This window comes from Accipiter gentilis, chromosome 7 (assembly GCF_929443795.1).
Source record: "Accipiter gentilis chromosome 7, bAccGen1.1, whole genome shotgun sequence".
In the NCBI taxonomy this organism is placed as follows: domain Eukaryota; kingdom Metazoa; phylum Chordata; class Aves; order Accipitriformes; family Accipitridae; genus Astur; species Astur gentilis.
Genome location: NC_064886.1, coordinates 15,746,828 through 15,772,604, shown reverse-complemented (window position 1 = coordinate 15,772,604; position 25,777 = coordinate 15,746,828). Strand labels below are relative to the sequence as shown.

Sequence of the window (25,777 nt, the reverse complement as noted above, 5' to 3'; positions counted from 1 at the left end):
CGTGCAAGAATGCAACAGTAATGCGACCGTGAGAGTCAGGGGACTTGGGGGGCCGGGGCACATGCTCCCCCCCCACGGCGTGGCTCTCGCCCTGAAGCCTGGCACCGCGCCGGCTTTTTTGGCTCGACGTGGACAGAGTGACTGGCTGAGATAAGCGTGACCAGGAGTCGCGGTACGGGCAGGCGCAGCCGGCGTTTGTCCCTGCCGGGGTGGAGAGAGGGGGGAACCCACGGAGCTCGGCACCTATGGTGAGTGGCCCTTTCCCTCAGGAAGGGGCCTGGGCTGAGGGGAGCGTGGCAGGGCTGTGGTGGTTTTCCCTCACGACCACCTGTGGCTTTTACTGCCTGTAGAGATTTGGGGTTTTGGTTTAAGGGCCCCCTGATCTGTGAGGAGCTGGGGCAGTGGTTGGCGGGGCAGCCTCACTGCTATCCTTAGGATGCTGTGAGGAGCTGGGGAGGCGAGGGGCCATTTCAGCCCCCTTGGTGCCATGTGAAGGCAGAGCAGAGCTCTGTATGTGTGTCTGTGTGTCCCGTCCTGTCCCCGCCCCCCCCGCTCCAAGCTGCTCCTGTTTTGGGCAGTAAAAATAGCTCCAGCTGAGCCTTCAGGTGGCCTGACTGAGCTGGAGGGGGGTCTGGCTGGGTGTTGTGGGGGGCTGCTGTGTGGGGTGTAGTGGGGAAGAGGCCTTGGTGTTTTCGGGGGCAGCTCCCGTGACCCCAGACTGGCTGATTGGTGTCCTCCCTGACAGAGTGTTTCTGTGCCTCTCCCCAGGGCAGGTGAATGCTGCTGGCTGCCCTGTTCTTGCAGGTGCTGGTGTGGCTCATCTGGGCCAAAATGTCCAGCCCTCAGCCCAGGGAGGAGGAGAAGCCGGAGCAGACCCCAGCAGAGCAGCTGGCTGCTCCCAGCAAAGCCAAGCCACCAGCACGGGCAAGCCCCCCGGCCCCCAACCCACCACCGCGGGCCAGCAAGGCTGCGGCAGGGGACCAGGAGCAGATCGTGGTGTACAACCCTGCCGCTCTCCGCCGGCCGGCCCTGGCCAAATTTGTGCTGGGCTCCTTCGAGGACAACTCCTCCGATGACGAGCTGGTGGCTGCAGCTTTTAGGGTGGGCAGACGGTGCAGCCTGGCCGGGGCGGGAGGCACCGACACCGAGACCCCTGCTGTGACCACCTTGCTGGAGCCCGCTGCCGGCATGAGGTATGACACGTGGGGTCGGGAGCAGTGGTGGTCCAAAGATGCCCCATTTGGGGTGGGCATATAACTTGTTGTGGGTGCATTTCTCAGGGACCCTGTTGCTAAAATTGGGGTGCATGTGCGTGTTTCTCGAAGCCCCAAACTGATGCCCCTGTCCTGCCTCTTTGGGCTAGGTGCTGCATGAAAACCCCTGATAATAAGGTTAATGGCAGCACACCAGGAGGAGCAGACACGCCCAAGTGCTCTGTGTGACAGCAGTGCCACATGCACAACTGCAGCAAGGACTGGGGCAGGGGTTGCTCCGTTACAGTGATTTTGGATGTCAAAGAACAGGGTGGAAAGTGCTGTTAGTGTGCACGGCACTCCTTCAAACGCAATCCCCAGAGCTGCAGCCAAATTGCCCAATTGTTTCTGTTTTCTCACAGCTTCCTCTCATTTTGCTGCTTCTCTCTGTCCTTGCACTACCTCCTGGTGCTGGGAAAGGCTGTGCTGATGCACACAGGCACAGGCTGCGGCTGTGGTTGGCACAGTAGAGGGGTAGATCAGGGAACAGGGATTTTCTTGTGTGACAAGACAAGATTGGGGTTGCTTGTGGTGGTGAGCGTGCGGATGGGCAGCAGTGGGTGCTGCTGGTGTTTTCCCTGCACTCGCTGTTCTTCTGGGTGCACATTTTGTGCATGACCATTGCTGGAGGCATTTCATGGCATGTGTGTAAACCCGTAAGTGGAGCTGAGCCTTTTGACAGGGCACCTGCATGTGCAAATGTTGCCTTCTGCCCCCAGGGCTGGAACCTGCTCCTGCTGCCACCTGTACTTTCCTTCTGCTATGGCGGGGGATGTTTACACGCTCCTGCTATTGCACATGGGGAAACAGAGCATCCTGGGAGGAGTGGGGTATGTGGAGTGTTCCTGAGCTGCTCCTGCCCTTCCTCTGCCCTTGCAACTATTGCAGATAAATTATTCAAGGCAGAAAAGTAGCTCTTCGGTAGTTCGTTTTGCGATGAGTTGATAAAAGTGGATGAGCTTTGTTCTGTGGGTAGCTTCACAGTGCCTTTTGCCCAGCGCTGGCAGGGCTGTGGGGCAGCTCGGTGCTGCCTGCTGGCTTGTGCAGAGCAGCTTCCCATGCGAGCACAGCTGACAGCCATTATAAATAACTGGAAACAAAGCGCAGCTGCCTAGCTCCTCCTGGCTGCTCTGCTCCAGGTTAAAAATAAAAGACCTTTGGCTATGGGGACATGTTATGAAACTTGACAGCCCAGCAGTGTCTTCTTGCCTAGCTGGGGTTTTGGGCAGTTTCATGCACCGTGCTGCTGGTGGGAAATCGCTGCTGCTCATCTGGGCTTGGAGTTTCCTTATGTGGCTGCCTGAGTCATGTTGTAGACGTGGTTGGTGCAGTTTGCAGGATGGGATGGGTGTGCTGGCACAGGCTTCGTGGTGGAGTTCAGGGTTGTGGAGGGAGGTGGGCAGTGCGGCTGGCCCTGGGAGAGCAGCAGAGCTGCTGAGCAGCACGGGGGATGTGCCAGAGTGCGATAAACCCAGCACTGCTGGGTGCTGCAGTGCTCCAGCTACTTGGAAAAATACCCTGAGTGCATGGAGAGATTGGGACACTTCCCAACCTCCTAGGGGGTTTTGACACATTTCCCCTTAAAATAAATATGCCAAGTGCTACTCGTGTGATATCTGCTCATTTGGGGGGTCCTTCTTCCTTTGCTTATTTATAGCTCATCCATGGAATAACAATCAACAGTTCAAAATCTGGCTGAGTTATGAGAGGGCAAGGTGAATCTGCTAATTAAAATAGAAAGTTGCTTAAAACTCTGGGCAGAGCTGCAGGAAGGCATGAGCCTGGCAGCCAGGGAGGTCCCTGCCTGCCCGTGATGGGCTGCCGGCACTGCCAGAGCCTCCTGTGCCCGCTGCCACCGTGCCAGGAGATGGGAGGCGTGAGGGCTGCCTGATAGTGCTGCTGGGGTTGGAACCCTGTGGAGGGGCTGGCCCGGCCATCCTGCTGCCAGCGCAGCCCACTCTGACCTGCCAGCTTTGGGGATGCATGATGGCCTGTGAAACAGGGAATAGACTCTGGAGGGCATGGAAGTGCCTTCAGTGGAAAAACATGGTAAGGGTGACTCTGGCCAGCAGTGTGGTGAGCTTGGGAAGGTGTTTTGAGGTTGTGGAGCAGGCAGTGCGGGCAGGATGGAGCCTGATCTGGCAAGGAGCTGCGGCTGCTGCTGTTGCAGGTTGTGCAAGAGCAAATTCCCAAGGCAGCTGCTGGGAGTGGTGCATCCTGCTCTTTGCAAGGTTTCTTGCACAGCGCTGCCTGCTCTTTGCTCCCCCTTAGGTGACCCCTCGTGCAGCTTGAGGTGGTCTTGTAGGGGCACCTCCAGCCGCACCCCTCAGAGACCTTGTGCTCATGCCATGGGATTTAGAGGCAGCAATCCTGCTTGCCTTGCACAGATGCTGGGGAAGGGATGCTCTGTGCCATCCCCTGTATGTGTTCCTACCACCCAGCCGGGCTGCTCCAGGCTTCGTCCAGGGATGTGGGTGATAGATACACCTCTGCAATGGGACTTGGTGTGAACCAGGAGCTGCAGGGGCTTTGCAGCAGACTTCGACTGCTGCAAAGGGGCATTTGTGTGTGTAACGATCCTAGCAGGGCAGGGGGGCTGTTTGTGGAACCTCTGTTCGCCCCAAATTGCTTGCCCCATATAACTCAGTCAAAAGTACTTTTCCTCTGCGGTGTTACAGCGCGTGTTAAATGTCCCTGGAGAGATCCCAATGCATGACAGGTATCTGGTAGTGAGGAAGGTGAATCCCAATGTTCCCTGTGTGTGTCAGCAGGGTGAAGGGTTTTATTGCTTTCCTTGGAAGAAACTGTGGCGGGGACACAGTCTGGTCTCCAGTGCCCGCTGCTGCAGGCTGCTGGGCTCTCTGCAGATCCAACCTCCAGGGAAGCCAGATCCGGCAGTGGCACGAGTCGTGCCTGGCAAAGGTTTGCTCGTGCAACTGCAGGCTTGCTGACGGCCATCACATCCTGCCGCAGGCCTAGCATGTCCGGGCTGCACCTGGCGAAGAGGGGCCGTGAGCACAGGAAAATGGATCTGCAACGGGACTTCACTGTCGCTTCACCGGCAGAGTTCGTCACCCGCTTCGGGGGCAACCGTGTCATCGAGAAGGTCTTTCCCGTGCTCCCCTGCCTTTGCCTGGGTGGTGGGACGTTGCTTTTCATGGCAGCATCCTCGAGTGTTGCCTAAGACTCCTGTGCCCACCAGGCTCAGACCAATGGCAGCCTGGGGCAGCCCAGAGCTGTTCATCCCCCAGCTTCACCCACCCTCATGGGCTGGAAACCCTCCCAATGCTGCCCTTGCATGGCAACTGCTTGCAGCAGCTTTGCATGGCTGGCACAAATGAAGGCCAAAGTCCTGTCCTTTGTTAGCCCCAGTGCCAGGCACCAAAGCTGCTGTTAAGGAGCCTCCTGCTCCACCAGCATGTACAACTGGCTGTTGCAAAGTGCCCATGTTAGCACAGCTGCCCTGCTTTGCTCACCACCTGTGCCCAGCCCTCACCTCCATGCTGCCATCCCTCGGGGTCATGTGCCCAGCCCCATGCCCCAGCAGCAAGGAGAGGTTTCAGCCAGACACCCTGCTTCCCCGTCCCACCAGGTCCTCATCGCCAACAATGGCATTGCTGCTGTGAAGTGCATGCGCTCCATCCGCCGGTGGGCCTACGAGATGTTCCGAAACGAGCGTGCCATTCGTTTCGTGGTCATGGTGACCCCTGAAGACCTCAAGGCTAATGCAGGTAATTCCTAAAAGCATCCCAGTGAGAGATGTTCCCCGCCCTGGGGCTGAGCCAGAGCAGCCCTTTCCTTCTCTCTGCACTGCTGCTGGGTACCATGGGGGGCTCTGCACAGCCCAGTGTCACACACTTTCCTCCTGTGCAGCCAGATCCAGGAGTAAATAATTCCCGTCCACCCCACCCCACCCACCCCCTAACCTCCCCAGGATGGAGAATTTGGGGAGAAGGTGCAAGGCGCACCATGCAAGTGAGATGTGGCTCAGGGGACTGGCTCCCACTGCTGCCATGTGCTGTCTTTCAGAGTACATCAAAATGGCAGATCACTACGTGCCTGTCCCCGGGGGGGCCAACAACAACAACTACGCCAACGTGGAGCTGATCGTGGACATTTCCAAACGGATCCCGGTCCAGGTAGCAGCCACTCGCGGGCCTCCCATCTCTTTGTCGAGGGAAGCAGGTGGGGACGAAGGGGCACTCAGAAATGGGGTGACATCCCTCTGTGCAGAGGAGGCAGGCATGATGCTGTGGGTGATGGGAGGATGCCAGCACAGGGAGGTAACAGCTCACACTGCTCCTTCTCTTGTGCCAGGCGGTGTGGGCTGGCTGGGGACATGCCTCAGAAAACCCCAAGCTGCCAGAGCTGCTGCAGAAAAATGGGATAGCTTTCCTAGGTAAGGTCTCGCTGCCTTCCCTGTGCCAGCGGGAGCAGTGGGCATTGGGCTAGTGTGTGTGTGCACGCTTGCTCCTTAGGGACACTGCTGGTCAAAGCCCGTTTCGTGTGTCTGGCACGTCCACCCTGTGGTGTGGCAGTCCTCAGGCCAGCTTCCTGGAACTGTCCCAGGAATCCTGCTGTTTTCTGGGTTTTCCCTGTAACGCTTACGATGATGCAGCATTTATGGAGGAACGTTGAGTGGGACCAGACCTTGTAGTCTGCCCAGCCAGAGGACAGCCCAGGCACCCACTTGGAGAAGGATCAAGCTCCATCCTGAACCGGGCAGTGGGTTTGGGGGTGTTACCCACGTCCCTACTCTTTGCAGAAGGGCTGATGGTGCAAGCTCAGTGGGGAGCAGCTTTCTGCAGCATCCGTGTGATGGGGACAGGCTGGCTGGCAAGGCTGGCCCAGCTCACCCCTTCCCTTCCTGTTCGAAGGTCCCCCCCGCAATGCCATGTGGGCACTGGGGGACAAAGTCGCCTCCACCATTGTGGCTCAGACGGTCCAGATCCCCACGCTGCCGTGGAGCGGGAGTGGTAAGAGACTCCTCCCCAGCCCTGCACACCCTCCCTGCTCCCCCATTTCTCTCCTCCCTGCCCTCCTTCTCCCCCAAAGCAAGCGCCAGGGTTGGGGTCCCTGGCCCATCTGGCTGCAGAATGGCTCCAGATATCGGGGACTGCGCTGCAGCTGAGCAGCTGCTGGTTCAGGCTCAGGGGTGTTTGGAGATGGGGGTGCCTGGAAACAGGGGAAATAGCATGTGCCAACATGGGGGTCCTCGGCTCCCTGGGCACAGCCAGCATGCTACCCCAGCCATTCCACCCTGGTGGTGACTGTAGCCTTGGCTGTGCCCACAGGTCTGGTGGCCCAGTGGTCCGAGGAGGACCAGAAGCATCGGCAGATGATCAGCATCCCCCTCGAGACGTACAAACAGGGCTGTGTGAAGGACGTGGAGGAAGGCCTGGAGGTAAAGCTGAGCCCACGGGCAGCTGCTTGTCTCCCATCCACCATTATTTCTGTTCAGAGCTTGCATGCCCTGGGCCTTTTGGCCTCCCAGCACGTGTGACAGCAATGCAAGGATGTTTCAGCAGCAGTTCATCCCTCTGCATGGATGCGGCTTCGGGCAATCCTGCTTGGGGATGCATGGGGCTGGGGCAGCGGGGACTGTGGGGGTGATGGGTTGGGGTCCAGAGCACTTCAGTGACCCCAGTCCTTGTCCCCCCTCAGGTGGCCAAGAGGATTGGCTACCCACTGATGATCAAGGCAGCAGAAGGAGGTGGGGGCAAAGGCATCCGAAAAGTGGAGGCAGCGGAGGAATTTGGCACCTGCTTCCGGCAGGTGAGAAGTGCCCAGAGCCCCCATCATCATCCCATCTTGGGGCATGCAGCAGGGTCCTGCTCACACTCTAGGCATCTTGTGCTTCCCACCTGGGCTCGCCACAGGATCTGCTTCCGTCCTGGGATGAATTTGGGGGGTGATGCCAGAGCATGACCCTCTCCCTCACCGCAGGTGCAGGCAGAAGCACCTGGGTCCCCTGTCTTCCTGATGAAGTTGGCGCAGCACGCGCGGCACCTGGAGGTGCAGGTGCTGGCTGATGAGTATGGCAATGCCATCTCCCTCTTTGGCCGTGACTGTTCCATCCAGCGCCGGCACCAGAAGATCATCGAGGAGGCACCCACCACCATTGCGGCACCCTCTGTCACCGAGGTGATGGAGCAGGTGGGTGGCCCTGGTCTTAGGACAGTACAAAGTTTTAGTGAGAAACTGGTTTGATCCTTGCTGGGTTTATTGTGGGTTTTGGCACCTGAAGCTTCTAAGGAAGGGAGGGACCCCACAGTCTGAGAGGGGACCCCCAGCCCTGCTTGTCTTCTTGGGTCCATGCAAGGAAACTGCTGCCATTTTGCTTGGGAGACCCTGACTCTGCTGCAGTGAACAGAGGGTCATTACTCTCCATGGTGATTTCGCCCTCTCCTGCAGTGCGCGGTCCGCCTGGCCCAGACGGTTGGCTACGTGAGCACGGGCACCGTTGAGTACCTCTACAGCAAGGATGGGAGCTTCCACTTCCTTGAGCTAAACCCGCGCCTGCAGGTGGAGCACCCTTGCACAGAGATGATCGCGGATGTCAACCTCCCTGCTGCCCAGCTGCAGGTACCTGAGTGCACACAGGTGACTTTGCGAGGTGTGTTAGGTGAAGCAATTTTGTAATTTAGGGAGAAGTGCTAGGCTGGAGCCTGGCAGAGGGAAGCTGCCCCACATAACAGCATGTAGGGTGCAGGCGGAAGCAATGTAGCATTCCTCCTTCGCTTCTGCTGGGAGCAGCTGCCTGCAGCATGATGCCTCTTCCCCTTGCTCTTCATTCAGACTACCTGTCGATGTCTCCCAGTTGTAATTTTGATGCTAAGTCTTGTTCTGGCAACTGAAGTCCTCATTTCTCATGCAGATTGCAATGGGCATCCCCTTGCACAGGATAAAAGACATCCGGGTGCTGTATGGGGAGAGCCCCTGGGGCGATACACCCATCTGCTTCCACAGCCCCACCAACACCCCCGTGCCTAGGGGCCACGTCATTGCTGCCCGGATCACCAGTGAGAACCCCGAGGAGGTGAGCCGGGAGATGGACTCTAGTGCACTGGCCCTGCATGTGGGGACAGGGTTGTACGGGGCACAGTCCTCCTCAGCTGGACAATGTTCATGGGCATTGAAGCCATGGGATCGGTGAGATCCGCGTGCAGACTGATAAATGGCACAGGGATTCCCCTTCCCTGTTTACTCTGCATGAGTCTCAAACCTGGTTTCTCCATGTCTTCTGCTCTGTCTTCACCCAGGGTTTCAAGCCCAGCTCGGGGACAGTGCAGGAGCTGAACTTCCGCAGCAGCAAGAACGTTTGGGGGTACTTCAGTGTGGCGGCGGCTGGGGGGCTGCACGAATTCGCCGATTCGCAGTTTGGGCACTGCTTCTCGTGGGGAGAGAACCGGGAGGAAGCCATCTCGTGAGTCCAGTGGGTTGGTGTGGAGAGCAGGTGTCCCCGGGAAGATTCGCAATTGATGCATGAGCTGGAAAAAGTGGCATTTATCCTAGATAACCAGAATGGTGCCACTGTGCTGAGCAGATTGTTTGTGCTGCAGAGACTGGCCAAAGCCAAAGTTTTTGGACTGTGGTGGTGCTACGGCCCCAGTTTATCAATGTGATCCTTAAAGGCACATTGTAGTGATCTGCTAAGCACATGCTTAGTGCCACTGAACAGCAATGGGCATTCAGTAATTGAGCAAAATTTAATGAGTCTGTCTTGGGTATTTAAGTGTTTCATTAAGTCAGTGCTGACTGTGGGGCTGTTTCATCCAGGCATGAGGGCGCCCAGGGCTCGGGAACTCATCACTCTGGTCTCTGTGGTTCCCAGTTTTCTCTGCTGAAAGCCAAGCACCACCTCATCGGTCATTAATGGAGGGTTTTGCTCCCTAAAAGGAACATGGTGGTTGCCCTGAAAGAGCTGTCTATCCGTGGGGATTTCCGGACCACAGTAGAGTATCTGATTAAGCTGCTGGAGACAGAGAGGTTCCAGAACAATGAAATAGACACTGGTTGGCTGGACCATCTGATCGCCGAGAAAGTGCAGGTGGGGGAGACTGGCCACCCTGGGGTCACCGCTCCCCTTCTGGTGTAAGACCCAAACCCTGTTATTTTTGCCCACCCCCCCAGGCAGAGAAGCCAGACACAATGCTGGGTGTCATCTGCGGTGCCCTGAACGTCGCGGATGCCGCCTTCAGAACGTGCATGAGCGAGTTCCTGCACTCGCTGGAGAGGTACGGAGTGGGGGCTGCCTCACGGGGACTCGGCCATGCCATGGGCACAGGGGTTACAGGCATTGCATGTCCTAAAGGGCTGTTCCTGGCAGCCCATGTGGCTCCTGCAATCATGGAGGCCTGAGTTTTTCTCTCTCTGGGCCATCTTCCTTCCCCCTTTTGCTGCAAAAGCTTTGCAAATCTGGAGGCAGTGCCTGTGGCACTGCAACAGCCTGGGAAAAAGGGTACCTGCTGTGACTCACAGCTCTGGCTTCTCAGCTATCACTTTGTCTGGAGAGGGGAAAAAGTTTCACATGTTTGGGAAAATGTCTTTCAAGGGAAAGTGGCTTGGCTGAACGCAGCTTGCTTTTGTTTTTGCACTTGAATGTCAAGGTTATTCCTCTGGCCTTGGAAGACGCCCGGGGCTCTCCCCCGCGTCTTTATCTGAACATGTTTTGCTGGTGTCTGGCCTGCCTCCTGATGCATTTTTTTACAAGGTGCTCATGTAGGTCATTTAAAGCAGATGCTTGTTCCCTCCGGTCACCTTCACACCCTCCTGCAGTCAGCTCAGAGGCCGCATGGCCTGACGCCAGCAGCACCGCTGACATCTTGCACACTTGGCTCCTCGCTGGCATGCAAGGCAAGCAATACTTGTGGTGCCAGACCCATCCCTTGTGTTTCAGGGGGCAGGTGCTGCCAGCAGCCTCCTTGCTGAACATCGTCAACGTGGAGCTCATCTATGAGGGCATGAAGTATGTTCTCCAGGTGAGGGCTGGGCCGTGCTCTCCCAAACTGGCCATGGCACTTCTCACGGGGACAGGGACGTGTGCTCCTGTCCTGAAGGCAAAAGATGCAATAAATACAAGGTTGTCCTTTAAAAATGTGCAACATAAAAATGAGGTTAATAACCTCATTTTAACTAGACAGACATTTTCATACATCCTTTTGCCCCAAGTTTAATAAAGTATCTCCTTTTCTTGCTTTTAAACCCAATTGAACTTCGTGCAAAAACTCCCTACTTGCAATGAAAGCAGCAGGTGAGCCGTGAGTTAACTGAGCTCCAGGCTGCGAGTTGAACCAGCTCTTTGGTGCAGCCTGAGGTTTCTGCCTCCTGCCCTCCCCAGCACAGCCCCTTCCCATGGCAGCATGCTGCTCCTGCACTGACCCTTGCAACAAGCATGGGGAGATGTTCCTCACCCCCCACCATACCCCCAAGGCTGTTGCACACATTTCAGGGGGTTGCACTGAGGCCTCTCCCTGGCTGCTGCCCACAGGTTGCCCGCCAGTCCCTGACGACGTACGTCATCATCATGAACCACACTCACATAGAGATAGATGTGCACCGGCTGAACGACGGCGGGCTGCTGCTCTCCTATGATGGCAACAGCTACACCACCTACATGAAGGAGGAGATTGACAGGTACTTCTTCACTGGGCCCCCACTGGCCCTCCCCGCTGAACGGCAGCCGGTTGGTGAGACCTTTCCCTCTACTTAAGATACCGCATCACCATCGGCAACAAAACATGCGACTTTGAGAAGGAGAAGGACCCGACGGTGCTGCGTTCACCCTCCGCAGGGAAGCTGCTGCAGTACAGGGTGGAGGACGGTGGCCACGTGGCTGAGGGGAATGTTGTTGCGGAGATCGAGGTGAGTTTTGCAGAAGAGTCTTGGAGGGCCTCTGTTCCTGCAGTGCTGGTGGATGGCAAAAATGAAACCCAACAACGCTTGAGGCGCTCTGCAGTGTGCGGGTGCTGCTTGCTCGGTGACTGTTTCACCCATCCTCGCCCAGGTGATGAAGATCATCATGACGCTGGCGGTGGAGGAGGCTGGGCAAGTGCACTACATCAAGCGGCCGGGCGCGCTGCTGGAGGCGGGCTGTGTCATAGCCCGGCTTGAGCTGGATGATCCCACCAAAGTGAAACCCGTGAGTCTGCTGGGGGCTGGCCATGCTGCTGTTCCCTCCTGTCTGCTCCCAAACAGCATCCTGCAGGGCATCGGGGATACTCACTGGGGGACATATGGAGGAGCTGCCCTGACTGGGGCATCAGCAGGGATGTGTCCTCACGCTGGCACAGGGTGGCACTCACATGGCCATGCTGCATCCCCTAGCCAGCTGCGCTGGGGCTCAAGTGGCTGCTCTGCGTGCCATGGTGTTGCTCTGCGTAAGCATCCCATGCATGCTTACTTAGTGTGCAGAAGCTTACATGCAATTTTTTGTGTATCTATAGCACTCTGTCTACATCTCCAATTTTTCTGCATTGTTTACATGTTGGGGCACTGGCAGAGACATGAAGCTGAATGTTAGGTGCTTCCTCTGTATCTAACCAAAAGCAGATGCTGGAGGGGTTGTGCGGTTTCTCTGGGGCAGCTGCAGTTCTTGTGGGGGTCCTTCCCATGTCAGCAAGGACCAGGGCCAGCCCACCTCTCTCTGCTCCCTCCAGGCACAGCCATACACAGGGGGCCTCCCAGCCCAGCAGACCCTTCCCATCACTGGCGAGAAGCAGCACCAGGTTCTCCGCAAAGCGTTGGACAATCTTAACAATGTCATGAATGGGTACTGCCTGCCCGAGCCCTACTTCAGCAACAAGGTGGGTGCTGGGAGGCGAAGGTGGTCCAGGTGTCCTGCCCCATTGCCTCATGTTGCTGTGATGGCAAGACAGGCAGTGCCAGTGGGTGCAGGCAGCACCAGCTTCTGCTCCCTGCAGGTGAAGGAGTGGGTGGCACAGCTGATGAAGACCCTGCGGGACCCCTCCCTGCCCCTCCTGGAGCTGCAGGACATCATGACAAGCATTTCGGGAAGAATCCCCCTGTCCGTGGAGAAGTCGATCCGGAAAGTGATGGCACAGTATGCCAGCAACATCACCTCTGTGCTCTGCAGCTTCCCCAGCCAGCAGGTGAGTGGTGCAGGGGCTGCACTCCCCAGCTTGACCTTCGCTTCCTTTCTAGCTAGAGCTAGTTAGGAGTTTCTGCCTGAATTTGTCCTGCCAAGAGATGTTATTAAATGAGCGAGGGAAACATTCGTGGGTTTATGCTTGTGTTTTTATGCTTGCGTTTTTGTATTTATTTGTCACTTTGCATTTTTCACCTTGGGGGAAAAAACCCCCCACAACAAACGAAAGGCTCTGCATACAACAGCACTGTCCCCAGGCAAGCCAGGGAGCTGGCAGCCCTGCAGCCATGCTGGCCCCAAGCTGCACTGGACCCTGTGCCCTCTCCATGCAGATCGCCAATGTGCTGGACACCCACGCGGCCACGCTGCAGAAGAAGGCTGAGCGGGAGGTCTTCTTTATGAACACGCAGAGCTTGGTGCAGCTGGTGCAGAGGTGAGCCCTGCACTGTCTGTGACACCCCCTCCCCCATCCTCGGTCCACCACCATCCCCCTCCAGCTTTGCAGCATGCTGGGCGCTGTGCTCCTCAGGTACCGCAGCGGCATCGGGGGCTACATGAAGGCAGTGGTGCTGGACCTGCTAAGACGCTACCTGCAAGTGGAGACACAGTTCCAACATGGTGAGGGCTCGGGGGCTCTCCAGAGAGGTCTGTGGGACTCTCTGGGGGGTCTGCAGGGCTCACCATGCTCTGCCCTGCAGCTCACTATGACAAGTGTGTCATCAGCTTGCGGGAGCAGTGCAAACCTGACATGAACCCCGTGCTGGAGAGCATCTTCTCTCATGCCCAGGTGGCACAGAAGAACCTGCTGGTGACCATGTTAATTGTGAGTACAGCCCACACCCCAAAACACCAGAAGTAAAGGCTGGCAGCAGGGAAAAGCCCATAAGCTGAGGCAAGCTCTGCATCGTTGCAGGATGGGACGCAGCTGTGGGTGGCTGTCACAGCCCTGTGCTTTCCCCTTAAAAGCAGGCGGACAGCTGAGAAACCCCTTTTTTTCTGTTTAATACATTCCCAGGGTTTGGATTTTGCATTCAGGTGTCCATTCCTGCCTTGTTAGGGGGACTTTATCTCCCCTCTGTAGCATTGCATTGCATTGCTGCACTTGGTTCAAAGAGCAGCATTTTGCCCATTTTAGTGCTTCGGGTCTTGTCCCTATTGCCTGTGTGGGGCTGGGGGTGTGGGGTGAAGCCACCCCACAGCGAGGGCCCTCAGCCGAACCATAGTGGTGCGTGCATTGCAGGATCAGCTGTGTGGCCGTGACCCCACGCTGACGGACGAGCTGACGGCCATCCTCCGTGAGCTGACGCAGCTCAGCAAGACCGAGCACTCCAAAGTGGCGCTGAGAGCCCGGCAGGTCAGTGAGTGCCATGCTGTGCTGTCTGCATCCCTGTCCCTATCCCTGTCCCCGTCCCCTGTGCTCCCAGCCACCTCTCCTCTTGCAGGTGCTCATTGCCTCTCACCTGCCCTCCTATGAGCTGCGGTACAACCAGGTGGAGTCCATCTTCCTCTCCGCTATCAACATGTACGGACATGAGTACTGCCCTGAAAACCTGAAGGTTGGGAATCACGCAGTTTTCCACAGAGGGAATTTGGCTTTCGGGTGACTTTGTGGAGGAGGTCTGGCTGCAAGTGGCTTAGCCTTAAAAATAGCCAAAAAAGCAATCAAAGCCTTGCTGCAGTGTCTGTGCCTGTGCAGACCAGAGGAGAGGGTGCACCCTGTTTCTGCCAGTCCCCATCCCCTGCTCCTCACCCCATTTGGTGGGGGACTGACATGTGGATCCACATCTGGGTCTGGCAGTGTCCCCATGGTGGACTGGGTGTCCCATGGCACCCCAGTGGCCAGTCCTGCCCAGCCCCACATTGAGGGACTCTTCTGGAACGTGCATCCCCCATCCTGTGATGGGGCGAGGGGTTCCCACTTCATACTTGCCCTAAATTTTGCTTTCTCCCTTTCTCTTTCAGAAACTGATCCTCTCAGAAACCACCATCTTTGACGTGCTTCCCGTCTTCTTCTACCATACCAACCAGGTGGTGCGCATGGCGGCACTGGAGGTGAGGGCTGGGGGGGTCATGGGGGGCACATGAGCTCTGGCAGGTGGCATGGATATGTGTGGTGGTGGCAGGGTCATGGTGGTACCTCCTGCCACTCCCCTTCCCAGGTGTACGTGCGGCGCGGGTACCTTGCCTACGAACTGAACAGCCTGCAGCACCGGCAGCTCTCGGATGGCACCTGCCTGGTGGAGTTCCAGTTTGTGCTGCCCTCCTCTCACCCAAACAGGTATGGAGGCCTCTGCACGCCCATCCTGTTCCCCCTGCACATGGTCCTTTTTGCAAAGCTGTTGGGCTTGTATCATCTTCTCCATGCAAGACCCTTAGAGGGAACTGCCCACCGTGCTCTCCCTTTGCCAGTGGAGCAAGATGAGCCCTCTCTGGGTCAGGGTCCCATGTGGGATCTGCGTGGTCCCTGTTGGACCCAGGAGAGGTGCCTCCACTCATGGCTGATGGCTTCCTTGCTCCCCCATGCAGGATGTCTGTCCCCATCAGCATCTCCAACCCTGACCTGGCCAGGCACAGCACTGAGCTCTTCATGGACAGTGGCTTTTGTCCTTTGAGCCAGCGGATGGGAGCTATGGTGGCCTTCAACAGATTTGAAGACTTCACAAGGTAGGGGTGCAGGACACACCTGCCTGGTCATGCATGTGCCTTTTGAGTGCCGCTGCAATCGTTAGAGAGCAAAAAGGGGGTGGAAGAGCCAAAGCTGGCAGCTGCTGGACAGCACTTAGGGCAGCTCCTGTTCCTCCTGCAGCCGGTGGTTGGGGCTGGGTATTTTCAGTAAGACAGTTAACTTGTGCGGTCATGACATGTCTTTTGGGGGCATGTGGAGCCTGGGGGAAGCTTGTCTGGCACAGGTTAAGCATCTGCACATTAACATAGCAGTGTTCAGAGCTGTATTTCATGAGCTGTGGCTTAGCTGTGGGCTGGTGGAGCCAGGCTGAGCCAGTGCATGCCCCTGGCTGCTGCGCTGGTACCTGCATTTGTGCCACAGCAGGTCCCTGGCGCTGTGCCCTTCAGGCAGGTGGTGGGCACAATGTTCTGACATGTCACCCCATCCCCACCATTTGGGCAGGAACTTTGATGAAGTGATCTCGTGCTTTGCCAACTCGCCTTCGGAGAGTGAGCTCTTCAGTGAGGCACGAGCCAGTGTCTACGAGGAGGAGGATGCCAAGGTGGGCACGATGCCATTGCTGTCCCCCCCCAGGTGGTGCTGGCATGGCAGTGGTGCTGCTGGTCAGGGTTGACTGGGGAGTTTTGTTGCCAGAATGTCCATGAGGAGCCGATCCATATCCTCAACATCGCGCTCCGCTGGGCTGACCACATGGAAGACGAGAAGCTGGTGCCCATCTTCAGAGCCTTTGCCCAGTCCAAGGTCTGTTTCTGGGGCTGGATCCCCTTTCTGTGGACCCTGCAAGCCAGGGCACCATATCCCAAGGCACTGCTTCATCCCCATGCAGTGCTCCCAAAATGTTGCACCCCATGGCAGCCACTTGGGTTTTGTTTGCTCCCTCACTGAAGATGTTTAAGCTCTCATGACTGGTGGAGCCTTCTGTTTCTGTGTAGAAAAACATCCTCGTCAACTGTGGTCTCCGAAGAATCACGTTTCTCATCGCCCAGCAGGTGAGTGCAAACCGAGCTGCCGACAGGCAGAGTGACTTTAAACACATTGTGCTTCCACCTCCCTAAAATACCTAGAAACATCTCTCAGTACCTTATAGACATAGCGTCACATGATGGATGTACCTACTGTGCATCGGGAGCTGGGAATTAATTAATGAGGGATTCAATGAGTGATTTATCTCCTGTATTATCCTTTATGCCACTAATGTCTCCAGTAACACATGGTTCCTGCATGGCCACTCCATAGCTTTAAGTTGCCTTTAAAAGGTGTTGATTACTCCAAGCTTTTTTCCCTTTGGGGGAGAAGGAAGCTTGCAAGATTTTTTCTTTTTAATGAATTCACTGAAAATTGGAAAAATCCTCTGCATGCCAGGATTATTCACATTGAGATCTCTCTCCCCTTTGCTCTAGAGAGAATTCCCGAAGTTTTTCACATTCAGAGCCAGGGACGAGGTAAGAGCCGCGGTTAGAGCAGAACCCATCCAGCACTGCCTGACTGTCCGCTCACTTACCCCTCCATGCTGCACCAGTTTGCAGAGGACCGCATCTACCGGCACCTGGAGCCAGCGCTTGCCTTCCAGCTGGAGTTGAGCCGCATGCGCAACTTTGACCTGACGGCCATTCCATGTGCCAACCACAAAATGCATCTCTACTTGGGGGCTGCCAAAGTGCAGGCGGGCGCTGAGGCCACTGACTACCGCTTCTTCATCCGCGCCATCGTGCGCCACTCGGATCTCATCACCAAGGCAAGGCACCACCGGGTCCCCTGGGTGTATGGGTAGAGGTGGGCACATTTCAGGTGCAGGGGTTGCTCCGGCTGCCCCTGAGATGCCCAGTGCGCTGCAGGAGGCTTCCTTCGAGTACCTGCAGAATGAGGGTGAGCGTCTGCTCCTGGAGGCAATGGACGCGCTGGAGGTGGCCTTCAGCAAAACTGCCGTCCGCACTGACTGCAACCACATCTTCCTCAACTTTGTTCCGAAAGTCATCATGGACCCCTCCAAGGTGTGTTTCTTGGTGTCTTGCTTCCTGCTGTCAGCACGTTGCTGATCTGGGGATGGAGGCTGCATCATCCCCCATGCTCGGTACCACTGCATGGAGGGGAAACCACCCCCCACGCTGGCTGTCAGACTTGGTCCCATCCAGTGCCCACCCAACCCTGGATGGCGGATGGATTTGGCAGCCCCAGAGGCTCCTGCAACTTAATTTCTGTGTCAGACCTTCACTGTGGGCTGTTTTCTGGGGAGGTGCTGAGATTTCATGATTTGCAATGATCAGGGATTTTTGTACAGACTTGGACAAGCAGGCAGTTCATGGGAGGGCACGAGGCTGAGTACCAGGCCCTTCCCCCAGGCAGTGTGTGGTCTGAAGGAGTGGGGCTGTGTCTGTTCAAGAGGCTGTGGGGCACCGTCTTTCCCTCTCCCCAGTGGGGAGGTTGGACGGCAGCACCAGCCCCCAGGGATGGAGGCATGGAGAGAGGGAAGGGGCTTGCTCAAATCAAATCTGAAATGACTGTTTGGGGTGGAGATGCAACATGGCTGCTCTAGCCTTGGCATCGCGTGCTCAAGGACAGTGCTGTTCCTGGGGCCGTGGACCCATCTGTGTGCTGTCCCACACTCAGATTGAGGAGTCGGTACGGTCCATGGTGATGCGCTACGGCAGCCGCCTCTGGAAGCTGCGTGTCCTGCAGGCTGAGGTGAAGATCAACATTCGCCTGACGCCCACTGCCACTGCCATCCCCATCCGCCTTGTCCTGGCCACTGAGTCTGGCTACTACCTGGATATCAGCCTCTACAAGGAAGTGAGGGATCCCAGCACCGGCAGCGTGAGTAACCGCAGGCAGCAGCTGCAAGTGGGAACCCAACCATGACTGCTTAAGCAGCTATCGGCTATAGAGAAACTTTGGGGTGGTTTCTGCAAAAATCTTTATGCACCTGCGATGCTGGTCTGTTCCAGAGCCCCTGGGACTGTACAGGAGCATTCCCAGGGCTGGCCTGGTTTCACTCCCCTCTGTGCTGCATCCAGTTGGGCACCTCGGGGTGATGCTTTGCTCCAAAATGGTGTTGAGCCCCAGGGGTGTTGCTGGTGCATAGTCAGGCAGGTTTTGGTCTGGGAGGTGAAGGTCAGCGTTAGGGTGTTACTGGTACTTGCAGCACAGCAGTGTTGCACTCTGTCCCCTCAATAGCAAAGAGTGGGGTGGAAAATCATGTTGTTTGGTCGAGTGGAGCCACAGGCACAAGCATCTTGGCCAGGCAAAGCTCAGCAGTGCTCCAGCCGTGCGGGGCTCTTGCAGCTTAGCATTGCAGAGAGGACTCGCCTGCACATCCAGGGAAGGCAGCCAATGCTCTGCCCTTCTCTCCAGATCATGCTTCAGTCATATGGGGACAAGCAAGGGCTGCAGCACGGGATGCTGATCAACACTCCCTACGTCACCAAGGACCTGCTTCAGGCCAAGCGGTTCCAGGCGCAGTCCTTGGGCACCACCTATGTGTATGACTTCCCAGAGATGATCAGGCAGGTCAGTCTGGCTGAGCAGGAGGCTCCAAATTACGGTGTTTGGTTTTCTTCCCCACCCTCCCCAGATACTCCCATCTGGGGAAAAGACTCCTCTCCCCTGAGCTGGCAAATGAGAAGAAGAAAAGAGCCCAAGCCCCAACACTTTTGATTATATGAAGCGTTTCTAAACTGATTCCTAGCTCTTGCAAATTGCCATAGTTGCACTCATGGAGGATGTTTACCAGAAAGCCACATGCAAGGAGGTCTGCAGCAGCGTGGGGGCTCTAACAGGAAGTTTTGCTCACCCCAAGTCCCAGCCTGCTGCAGGAGTGTGCGTCTGTGCTCGGCAATAGCCTCAGAGCTGCTGCAGTCCAGTGCTTTCAGCTCATCCTGTGTGCGGTGTCTCTGCAGGCTCTCTTCAAGCTGTGGGGCTCCTCGGATCTGCACCCCAAGGATGTCCTGACATACACTGAGCTGGTGCTGGACTCGCAGGGACACCTGGTGCAGATGAACAGGGTCCCTGGAGGGAATGAGGTAGCAGGGGATGATTGGGGAATGGGACAAGAGAAGAGGGGTGGAGGGAAGCTGTGCTGTGGCACGTGGGAATGGCTGTTGGTTTCCCCATTCTGGCTGTGTTTAAAGCCCAGGGGATGCTCCTCAAGCAAGCTTTCTATTTGTCGGCTAATGCAGTAACCAGCTCTGACCCCATTTCTCTGGAGGAGCCTGCCCTGCGACCTTGTGCTGTTTTGGGCAGGTGGGGATGGTTGCTTTCAAAATGAAGCTCAAGACCCCCGAGTATCCAGAAGGCCGGGATATAGTGCTCATTTGCAATGACATCACACACAAGATTGGCTCCTTTGGCCCAGAGGAGGACCTGGTCTTCTTGCGGTCCTCTGAGCTGGCGCGGGCCGAAGGCATTCCCCGCATCTACATTGCCGCCAACAGCGGCGCCCGCATCGGCTTTGCCGACGAGATAAAGCACACGTTCCAGGTGGCCTGGGTGGACCCTGCAGACCCCTACAAGGTGTGTGGGCACCTCCCCTCCTGCCATCACAACAAAGAACAGAGGACTTATTTGGGAAAGGAAGGACCAGAGCTAAACTGGGACATAAAACTGCGGGATCAATGCTGGGGAGTGAGCACACACCTGCACCCAGTGCCACAGGGGCAGTTCCCTTCACTTTCCCCAGTGGGGTGGAGATAAAGGTGCCAGTGCTGGCATGGCTGCTTTGTCCAGCCGTGGTCCCTGAGCCACTGTTGATGTACGGAGTGGGTTTGGGTTGGGTTTGGAGAGGGGCCGTGTCCCACGTGAGCGTGTGCATGGAGGGGGGGATCCACAAATCATCCTCCTCCTCTTTATTTGCAGGGGTTCAAGTACCTGTACCTGACTCCCCAGGACTACACGAGGATCAGCACCATGAACTCAGTGCACTGTGAGCACGTGGAGGAAGGGGGCGAGTCCAGGTGAGCCCTGCTATTCCACAGGGTGCACAGAGCCACCCCAAGCCCTGCCCTACATCCCCACCAGGATGCACCTCCCATGTCCTGACTCAGCATCCTGCTAAACACATCACGAAAGTGAGTGCTTCCCTCTGTTCTGCCCACACCACCGTGGCTCTGCTTTCCCTGCAGGTATGTCCTCAAGGACATCATTGGGAAAGACAATGGATTTGGGGTGGAAAACCTGAGAGCCGCCGGCACCATCGCTGGGGAGTCCTCTCGTGCTTACGACGAAATAGTGACCATCAGCATGGTACAGCTGTGGGACCTTCCCCTGCTCCACTCCTCACCTCTCTCCTACTTGCTTTTATGGTCACCCTGGGGGGAATAATACGATGCAATAAGCAACCTGGTGCAACCCGACTGTGCAGACCCCTGCAGAGCATCATTCTCCTGGTGCTCGCGGACTGTGCTGCAGCCCTTTCTCTCCAGTAACCTCACGTGTCCTTGTGTGTTTGCCCAGGTGACCTGTCGTGCCATCGGGATCGGTGCGTACCTGGTAAGGCTGGGCCAGCGCGTCATCCAAGTGGAGAATTCCCACATCATCCTCACTGGCGTCACGGCTCTCAATAAGGTACTGTGCTCCAGCTGTGTGTCCTCCCCTGGCACTGTCCCTCACACCACTACATGCGTGGGCTCCTTCTCTGTCCCATGGAAAATGTGGCAGTTCCCTGCACATCACCTCATGGGACCTGTTGGGAGGAGTTGCAGGGGAACTGCAACTGTGCTCATCTCACTGAGAATTGAGGGAATGGCACCCTGCAGCTATTTGGTATTGTTTTAGAGGCCAGTTCATGATGCATCACTCCTGGGGCAGGGTGGGATGGCAGAGCTGCTATGGGGACTGTTCAGCTCCGGTCCCAGGGGCAGGACCCATCTCTGGGCAGAATCATACTGGTTTGAGCTGATTTGAGACCTGCTTAGCTAAACTGATGCACTGGTCTAAAGCAGGATCCCTTTGCTTTAACATCAGCCTGGTAGACAGAGGTGGAAATTCAACCTCAAACCAGAGGGGATGTGCCTGTACAGAGGTTTGACTGAACAGAGTAAGGAGGAGCAACTCCTGTGTTAGCAGAGACTGATCTGTGTTCCTGTTAATAATTCTGGCTAGGTGTTGGGACGTGAAGTTTACACATCCAATAACCAGCTGGGAGGCGTGCAGATCATGCATAATAACGGTGTTTCCCATGTCACCGTCCCGGATGACTTTGAGGGGGTCTACACTATCCTGCAGTGGCTCTCGTACATACCCAAGGTAGGAGGGTGCTGCAGGATGGCGGTGTGGGGTGTTACCCTATACCTGGCTGGTGACCTGCCCTTCGGGGCTCTCTCTTGCAGGATAACCGGAGCCCAGTGCCCATCACTGCCATAAGTGACCCCATTGAAAGAGAAATTGATTTTGTCCCTTCTAAAGTCCCCTACGATCCCAGGTGGATGCTGGCAGGGAGACCCCATCCAAGTAAGTGAGGGCAACCCGAGACCTCAGCAGCAACGCTCCCAAACATCTTGTAGGTGCAGACCCCTCGTACTGGTGCAGAAGCTGCTTTTTGCTGTGGGTTGGTGCACAGGGAGCCCTTCAGTGCTCACTGTTGTGCCACTCCACTTTTTCCTGTGTTCTACAGCTCTCAAGGGGACCTGGCAGAGTGGCTTCTTTGACCAAGGCAGCTTCCTGGAGATCATGAGGCCGTGGGCTCAGACAGTTGTGGTTGGCAGAGCGAGGTACGGCTGGGAGCAGGGGATGGAGCCCCGGGGCAGAGAGTGATGTGGGGAGGCTGCATGCACAATCAAGCACACTCAAGCCCAGGCCATGGCACTGCTTTTGGGATGGTGATGGGAAGAACCTTTCTGCTGGGGCTGGGGTGCAGCATGGAGAGGAACTGGCCTCTGCTGAGGCCACCCTGCCTCACTGCAGGCTGGGAGGTCTCCCGGTTGGTGTCATCGCTGTTGAGACCCGCACCGTGGAGGTGACAGTACCAGCGGACCCTGCCAACCCGGACTCGGAGGCGAAGGTGTGTGGGGAGACCTTAGTGCAGCCAGGAGGAGGCTGGAAGGGAGAGCAGGGAAAAAGCTTAGTGTAATCCTTTGGCATGTCTTGATTTTCCTTAAAGACTGGTGAAATCAAGGGCTCTTGGTCAGTTTGTTTTCTTCCAGCTCATGCACACCACATGGCACCAACCTGCCAGCGTGGTGTGCCAGGAAGTACCAGCACCAGTCTCAGCACTGTTGCCTGCCATCTTTTGCAGATAATCCAGCAGGCCGGGCAGGTCTGGTTTCCAGATTCTGCTTTTAAAACGGCCCAGGCTATTCGGGACTTCAACCGGGAGCATCTCCCGCTGATGATCTTCGCCAACTGGCGAGGCTTCTCCAGCGGCATGAAAGGTACCCGTGCGTGGGGTGCCCAGATCCCCGTGAAATGACATACAGCCAGCACTCCTGCCACCCCATGGGGTCCTGGGATGACCCAGCCTACCAGGGTCCTGCCCATACCACTCCAGGATGTGGGATTGGGGTGGGGAGGTGATGGGGCATTGCCAGGACCCAGGTTCCAGGGCTTGGTGGCTTCCTGCTGGGCTGGTTTTGGGGTGCTTGTTTGGTCTCTCCAATGGAGAAAGGTGGCTTTGGGCAGCTAGGAGAAGGCAAGGGGCAATAGCCTGGCCCACGGCAGTCGGGGTTCCCAGCCACTGAGTCCCTTTGGCTTTCAGACATGTACGACCAAATGCTGAAGTTCGGCGCCTTCATTGTCGATAGCCTCCGGGATTTTAAGCAGCCTGTCCTAGTCTACATTCCACCACACGCGGAGCTGCGGGGAGGCTCCTGGGTGGTCATCGACTCCACCATCAACCCCCTCTACGTGGAGCTCTACGCAGACAGGGAGAGCAGGTCAGCATCCAAAACACATGTGCATCCTCTGTAGCCTGTGTGTGGAGAAATGAGAGCTGGCTCATGGGGTCTGCAGAGTCATAGTCCCACTGGCAGAGACCTCCGGTCGCTTGAGATTTGTATTTTTTACTCTTTAGTTAATCAAACCCATCAGCTAAAAGTTCCAAGGTTCTTACAGAGTAGTGTGGCAGGTGTCTCCTTAGGGATGGCCTCCTGCATCTAGCGAAGGCTCTGGGAGAGTAAAACATGGTTCTGAGGGTTAGGAGGCCTTTTCTCTAACCTGAATTAATGCAAGCTGTAAGGAGTGGGAGAATAGACAAGAATCCCAGACTGGAAACAAAACCCTTTTAGGTTTTGTCTCTCCCTAATTCTTAGAAGAGAGAGTTTCCTGGACCTCTTGTTCCAGGATTTATTCTCTCATGCAGACCAGTCCCTGCTTTACCAAACTTTCCTTCCAGGGGAGGCATTTTGGAGCCTGGAGGAACAGTGGAGATCAAGTTCAGAAAGAAAGATTTGGTGAAGACCATGAGAAGGATTGATACGGTTTATGCCAAGCTTGCTGAGCAGCTGGGTAAGGGAGGTGTTTTGGCTTGTGGGCATTGGTAGCAGTAAGTCAAAGCATGAGGCTCAAACACCATGGTGGCAATCATCAGGAAATCCTTTAGTGTTCCTCTGTGAAAACTTTTTATGGCTTTTCTGATGGCGGAGCCTGCCAAGTGGATGTGGTGGTACTTTAAAACACCTGTCCTGCGGGGTCCATAAATGGTGCTGGACTTTTTTCCCATGCTTTGAGATGAAGAATATCAATGGCCATGCTGAATCAGTACCTAATGAGATGACACATAGTCATTACAGATCTGCACAGAGGCTGCCTTTAATGCACTGGGTCTCCCTTCACCCTGTGATCGGCTCCTGCCTGCAGTGGATGGTGGGGCTGTGTTGGGAGGTCTTTGTCCTCACACCCCTCTACCCCGCTAAAACACGGTCCCACAAAGTCCTTGCAAATGTCACCTCCCACCTCTCTTGCAACAGGCACTGAACACAGTGCAGCCCCTTCAGGACCATGGCCTTCTGTGGCTGGGCTCTGGGCAAAACAAAGGGACATGACACTGGGTGCCCTGTTTTGTGCCAGAGGTGGCTGCTGTAGGAGCACAGATGGAGCCCGGAGCCCAGGCCCCACGGTGGCCTGTGGACCCCATGAGGGGCGGTGGGTGTGCTACTCAGCATGGTGTGTCCTGCAGGGACCCCTGAGCTGTCTGAGGCGCAGCGCAGGGAACTGGAGAAGCAGCTCAAGGCCCGGGAGGAGCTCCTCCTGCCCATGTACTACCAGGTGGCCGTGCACTTCGCCGACCTACACGACACACCAGGCCGCATGCAGGAGAAAGGAGTCATCATGGTGAGCCAGGGCATCGGTGGGAAGGGGCTTGGCCAGGGGGTATTGCAGTGGCAGCACGAAAACAGGAGGCAAAGTCCCCTCCTGGGGGTCTGGGCTGCAGCTCAATGTGCCATTCCTGCCCTGCCCAGCAGAGCTGCCTTCAAATTCACTGCTGCAAGCTGTGAGTGAGCAGTTGCTGCACATCAGCTCTTCTTCTTTCTGCAAAGGCAAACCTGGGCTGTGTCCCCATTTCTGCAGGACATCCTGGAGTGGAAGAATGCCCGCTCCTTCCTCTACTGGCGGCTGCGCCGGCTGCTGCTGGAGGAGGTGGTGAAGGTGGAGGTCCTGAAGGCGAACAGTGAGCTGAGCCACATCCACATCCAGTCCATGCTGCGGCGCTGGTTTATGGAGACGGAAGGAGCTGCGAAGGTACCTCCACCTCCGGCTTCCTGAGGCATCCCTGCGGCCACAGGCGTCCCAAGGGCTGTCACACTGCTCTCCCATCACTCAGCCATTTCATTGGTGCCTCTCTGAGGGTTTAAATGTGTGATGGGAATTACTGTTTTGCAGCCTGTGCCAGGGTGGGTGGGCGAGCAGCCCTGAGGCTGGGGCTGTCTCTTCAAATTGGGTGACCTCAGATGGATGCTGGTGCTCAGTGGTAGCAAGGTGGTCCCCAAATAAACATTTTCTACAATCAGATAGTGCTTCCCAGGGCAGAAATGAGATGTGGGGTCTTTGCACTTGAGCTGCTCTCAAATGCAAGTGCCATGACACACACATCGCCATGTCAGTCCTGTGCTTGCTGAGGTGGGAAATGAGGGCATGCAAAGGAAAGATGTTTTACTTTAACTTTTTGCATTTTAAACAGCCCATGAAGGTTTCCTGAGTTTCAATTTCCAGGCTGAACCTTTTACCCAGTAGCTGTTACATGGGAGCAGGGGAGTGTGCTATGCCATGCTGTGCTGTATGTGTAGGACTGAGAAGAAAAATCCCATTGCCTAGTTTTGGCATGGGAGGAAAAAGCCCAAGGCCACAGCAGAAAGGAGAGGCTCAGACTGTGCAGGTAGCAGGATCCTCACCTCACGGTGCTGCTCTCCCCAGGGCTACCTCTGGGACAACAACCAGGTGGTGGTGGAGTGGCTGGAGAAGCACATGCAAGAGGACGATGGCACCCAGTCGGCCATCCGGGAGAACATCAAGTACTTGAAGCGGGACTACGTGCTCAAGCACATCCAGAGGTAAGTGGTTGTGGGAGCTGGGATGCAAAGGGTAATGTTGTCCCCTGGGTTGGGGACAGCAGGTGGTGGAGACGAGGTGGTTCTTCCTTCAGCCTCCAAGGCAGTTGCCCTCTCCCATCTGCCTTGCAGCTTGGTCCAAGCCAACCCCGAGGTGGCCATGGACTGCATCATCCAGATGGCTCAGCACATCACCCGTGCGCAGAAGGCCCAGGTCGCCCATCTCCTGTCAACAGTGGATAATGATGGCCTATCTTGA

General features: G+C 56.3%; 2 protein-coding genes across 2 annotated transcripts in view; one reads left to right on the top strand and one right to left on the bottom strand.

The window, feature by feature from the left end:
- Nucleotides 1–25,777, bottom strand: part of SVOP (SV2 related protein) — a 263,464-nt gene that overhangs the window by 53,337 nt on the left and 184,350 nt on the right. The gene's annotated exons all lie outside the window — the stretch shown is intronic.
- ACACB (acetyl-CoA carboxylase beta) lies at nt 176–25,777 on the top strand. The gene is made up of 53 exons (XM_049806509.1): nt 176–248; nt 769–1,193; nt 4,227–4,359; nt 4,846–4,984; nt 5,283–5,392; nt 5,571–5,652; nt 6,131–6,229; nt 6,548–6,657; nt 6,918–7,028; nt 7,200–7,409; nt 7,668–7,838; nt 8,131–8,292; nt 8,516–8,679; nt 9,153–9,303; nt 9,387–9,490; nt 10,153–10,234; nt 10,744–10,889; nt 10,967–11,117; nt 11,260–11,394; nt 11,912–12,058; nt 12,176–12,364; nt 12,693–12,793; nt 12,890–12,978; nt 13,059–13,183; nt 13,601–13,714; nt 13,803–13,916; nt 14,323–14,412; nt 14,520–14,638; nt 14,887–15,024; nt 15,488–15,587; nt 15,680–15,787; nt 15,979–16,035; nt 16,447–16,488; nt 16,566–16,781; nt 16,882–17,037; nt 17,654–17,857; nt 18,395–18,550; nt 18,940–19,062; nt 19,283–19,552; nt 19,895–19,992; nt 20,161–20,281; nt 20,492–20,602; nt 21,140–21,283; nt 21,367–21,487; nt 21,651–21,747; nt 21,941–22,037; nt 22,272–22,407; nt 22,731–22,908; nt 23,367–23,479; nt 24,150–24,304; nt 24,542–24,712; nt 25,385–25,521; nt 25,651–25,777. The coding sequence occupies exons 2-53, from the start codon at nt 778–780 to the stop codon at nt 25,775–25,777; spliced, it is 7,140 nt and encodes a 2,379-aa protein (XP_049662466.1). The 5' UTR covers nt 176–248; nt 769–777.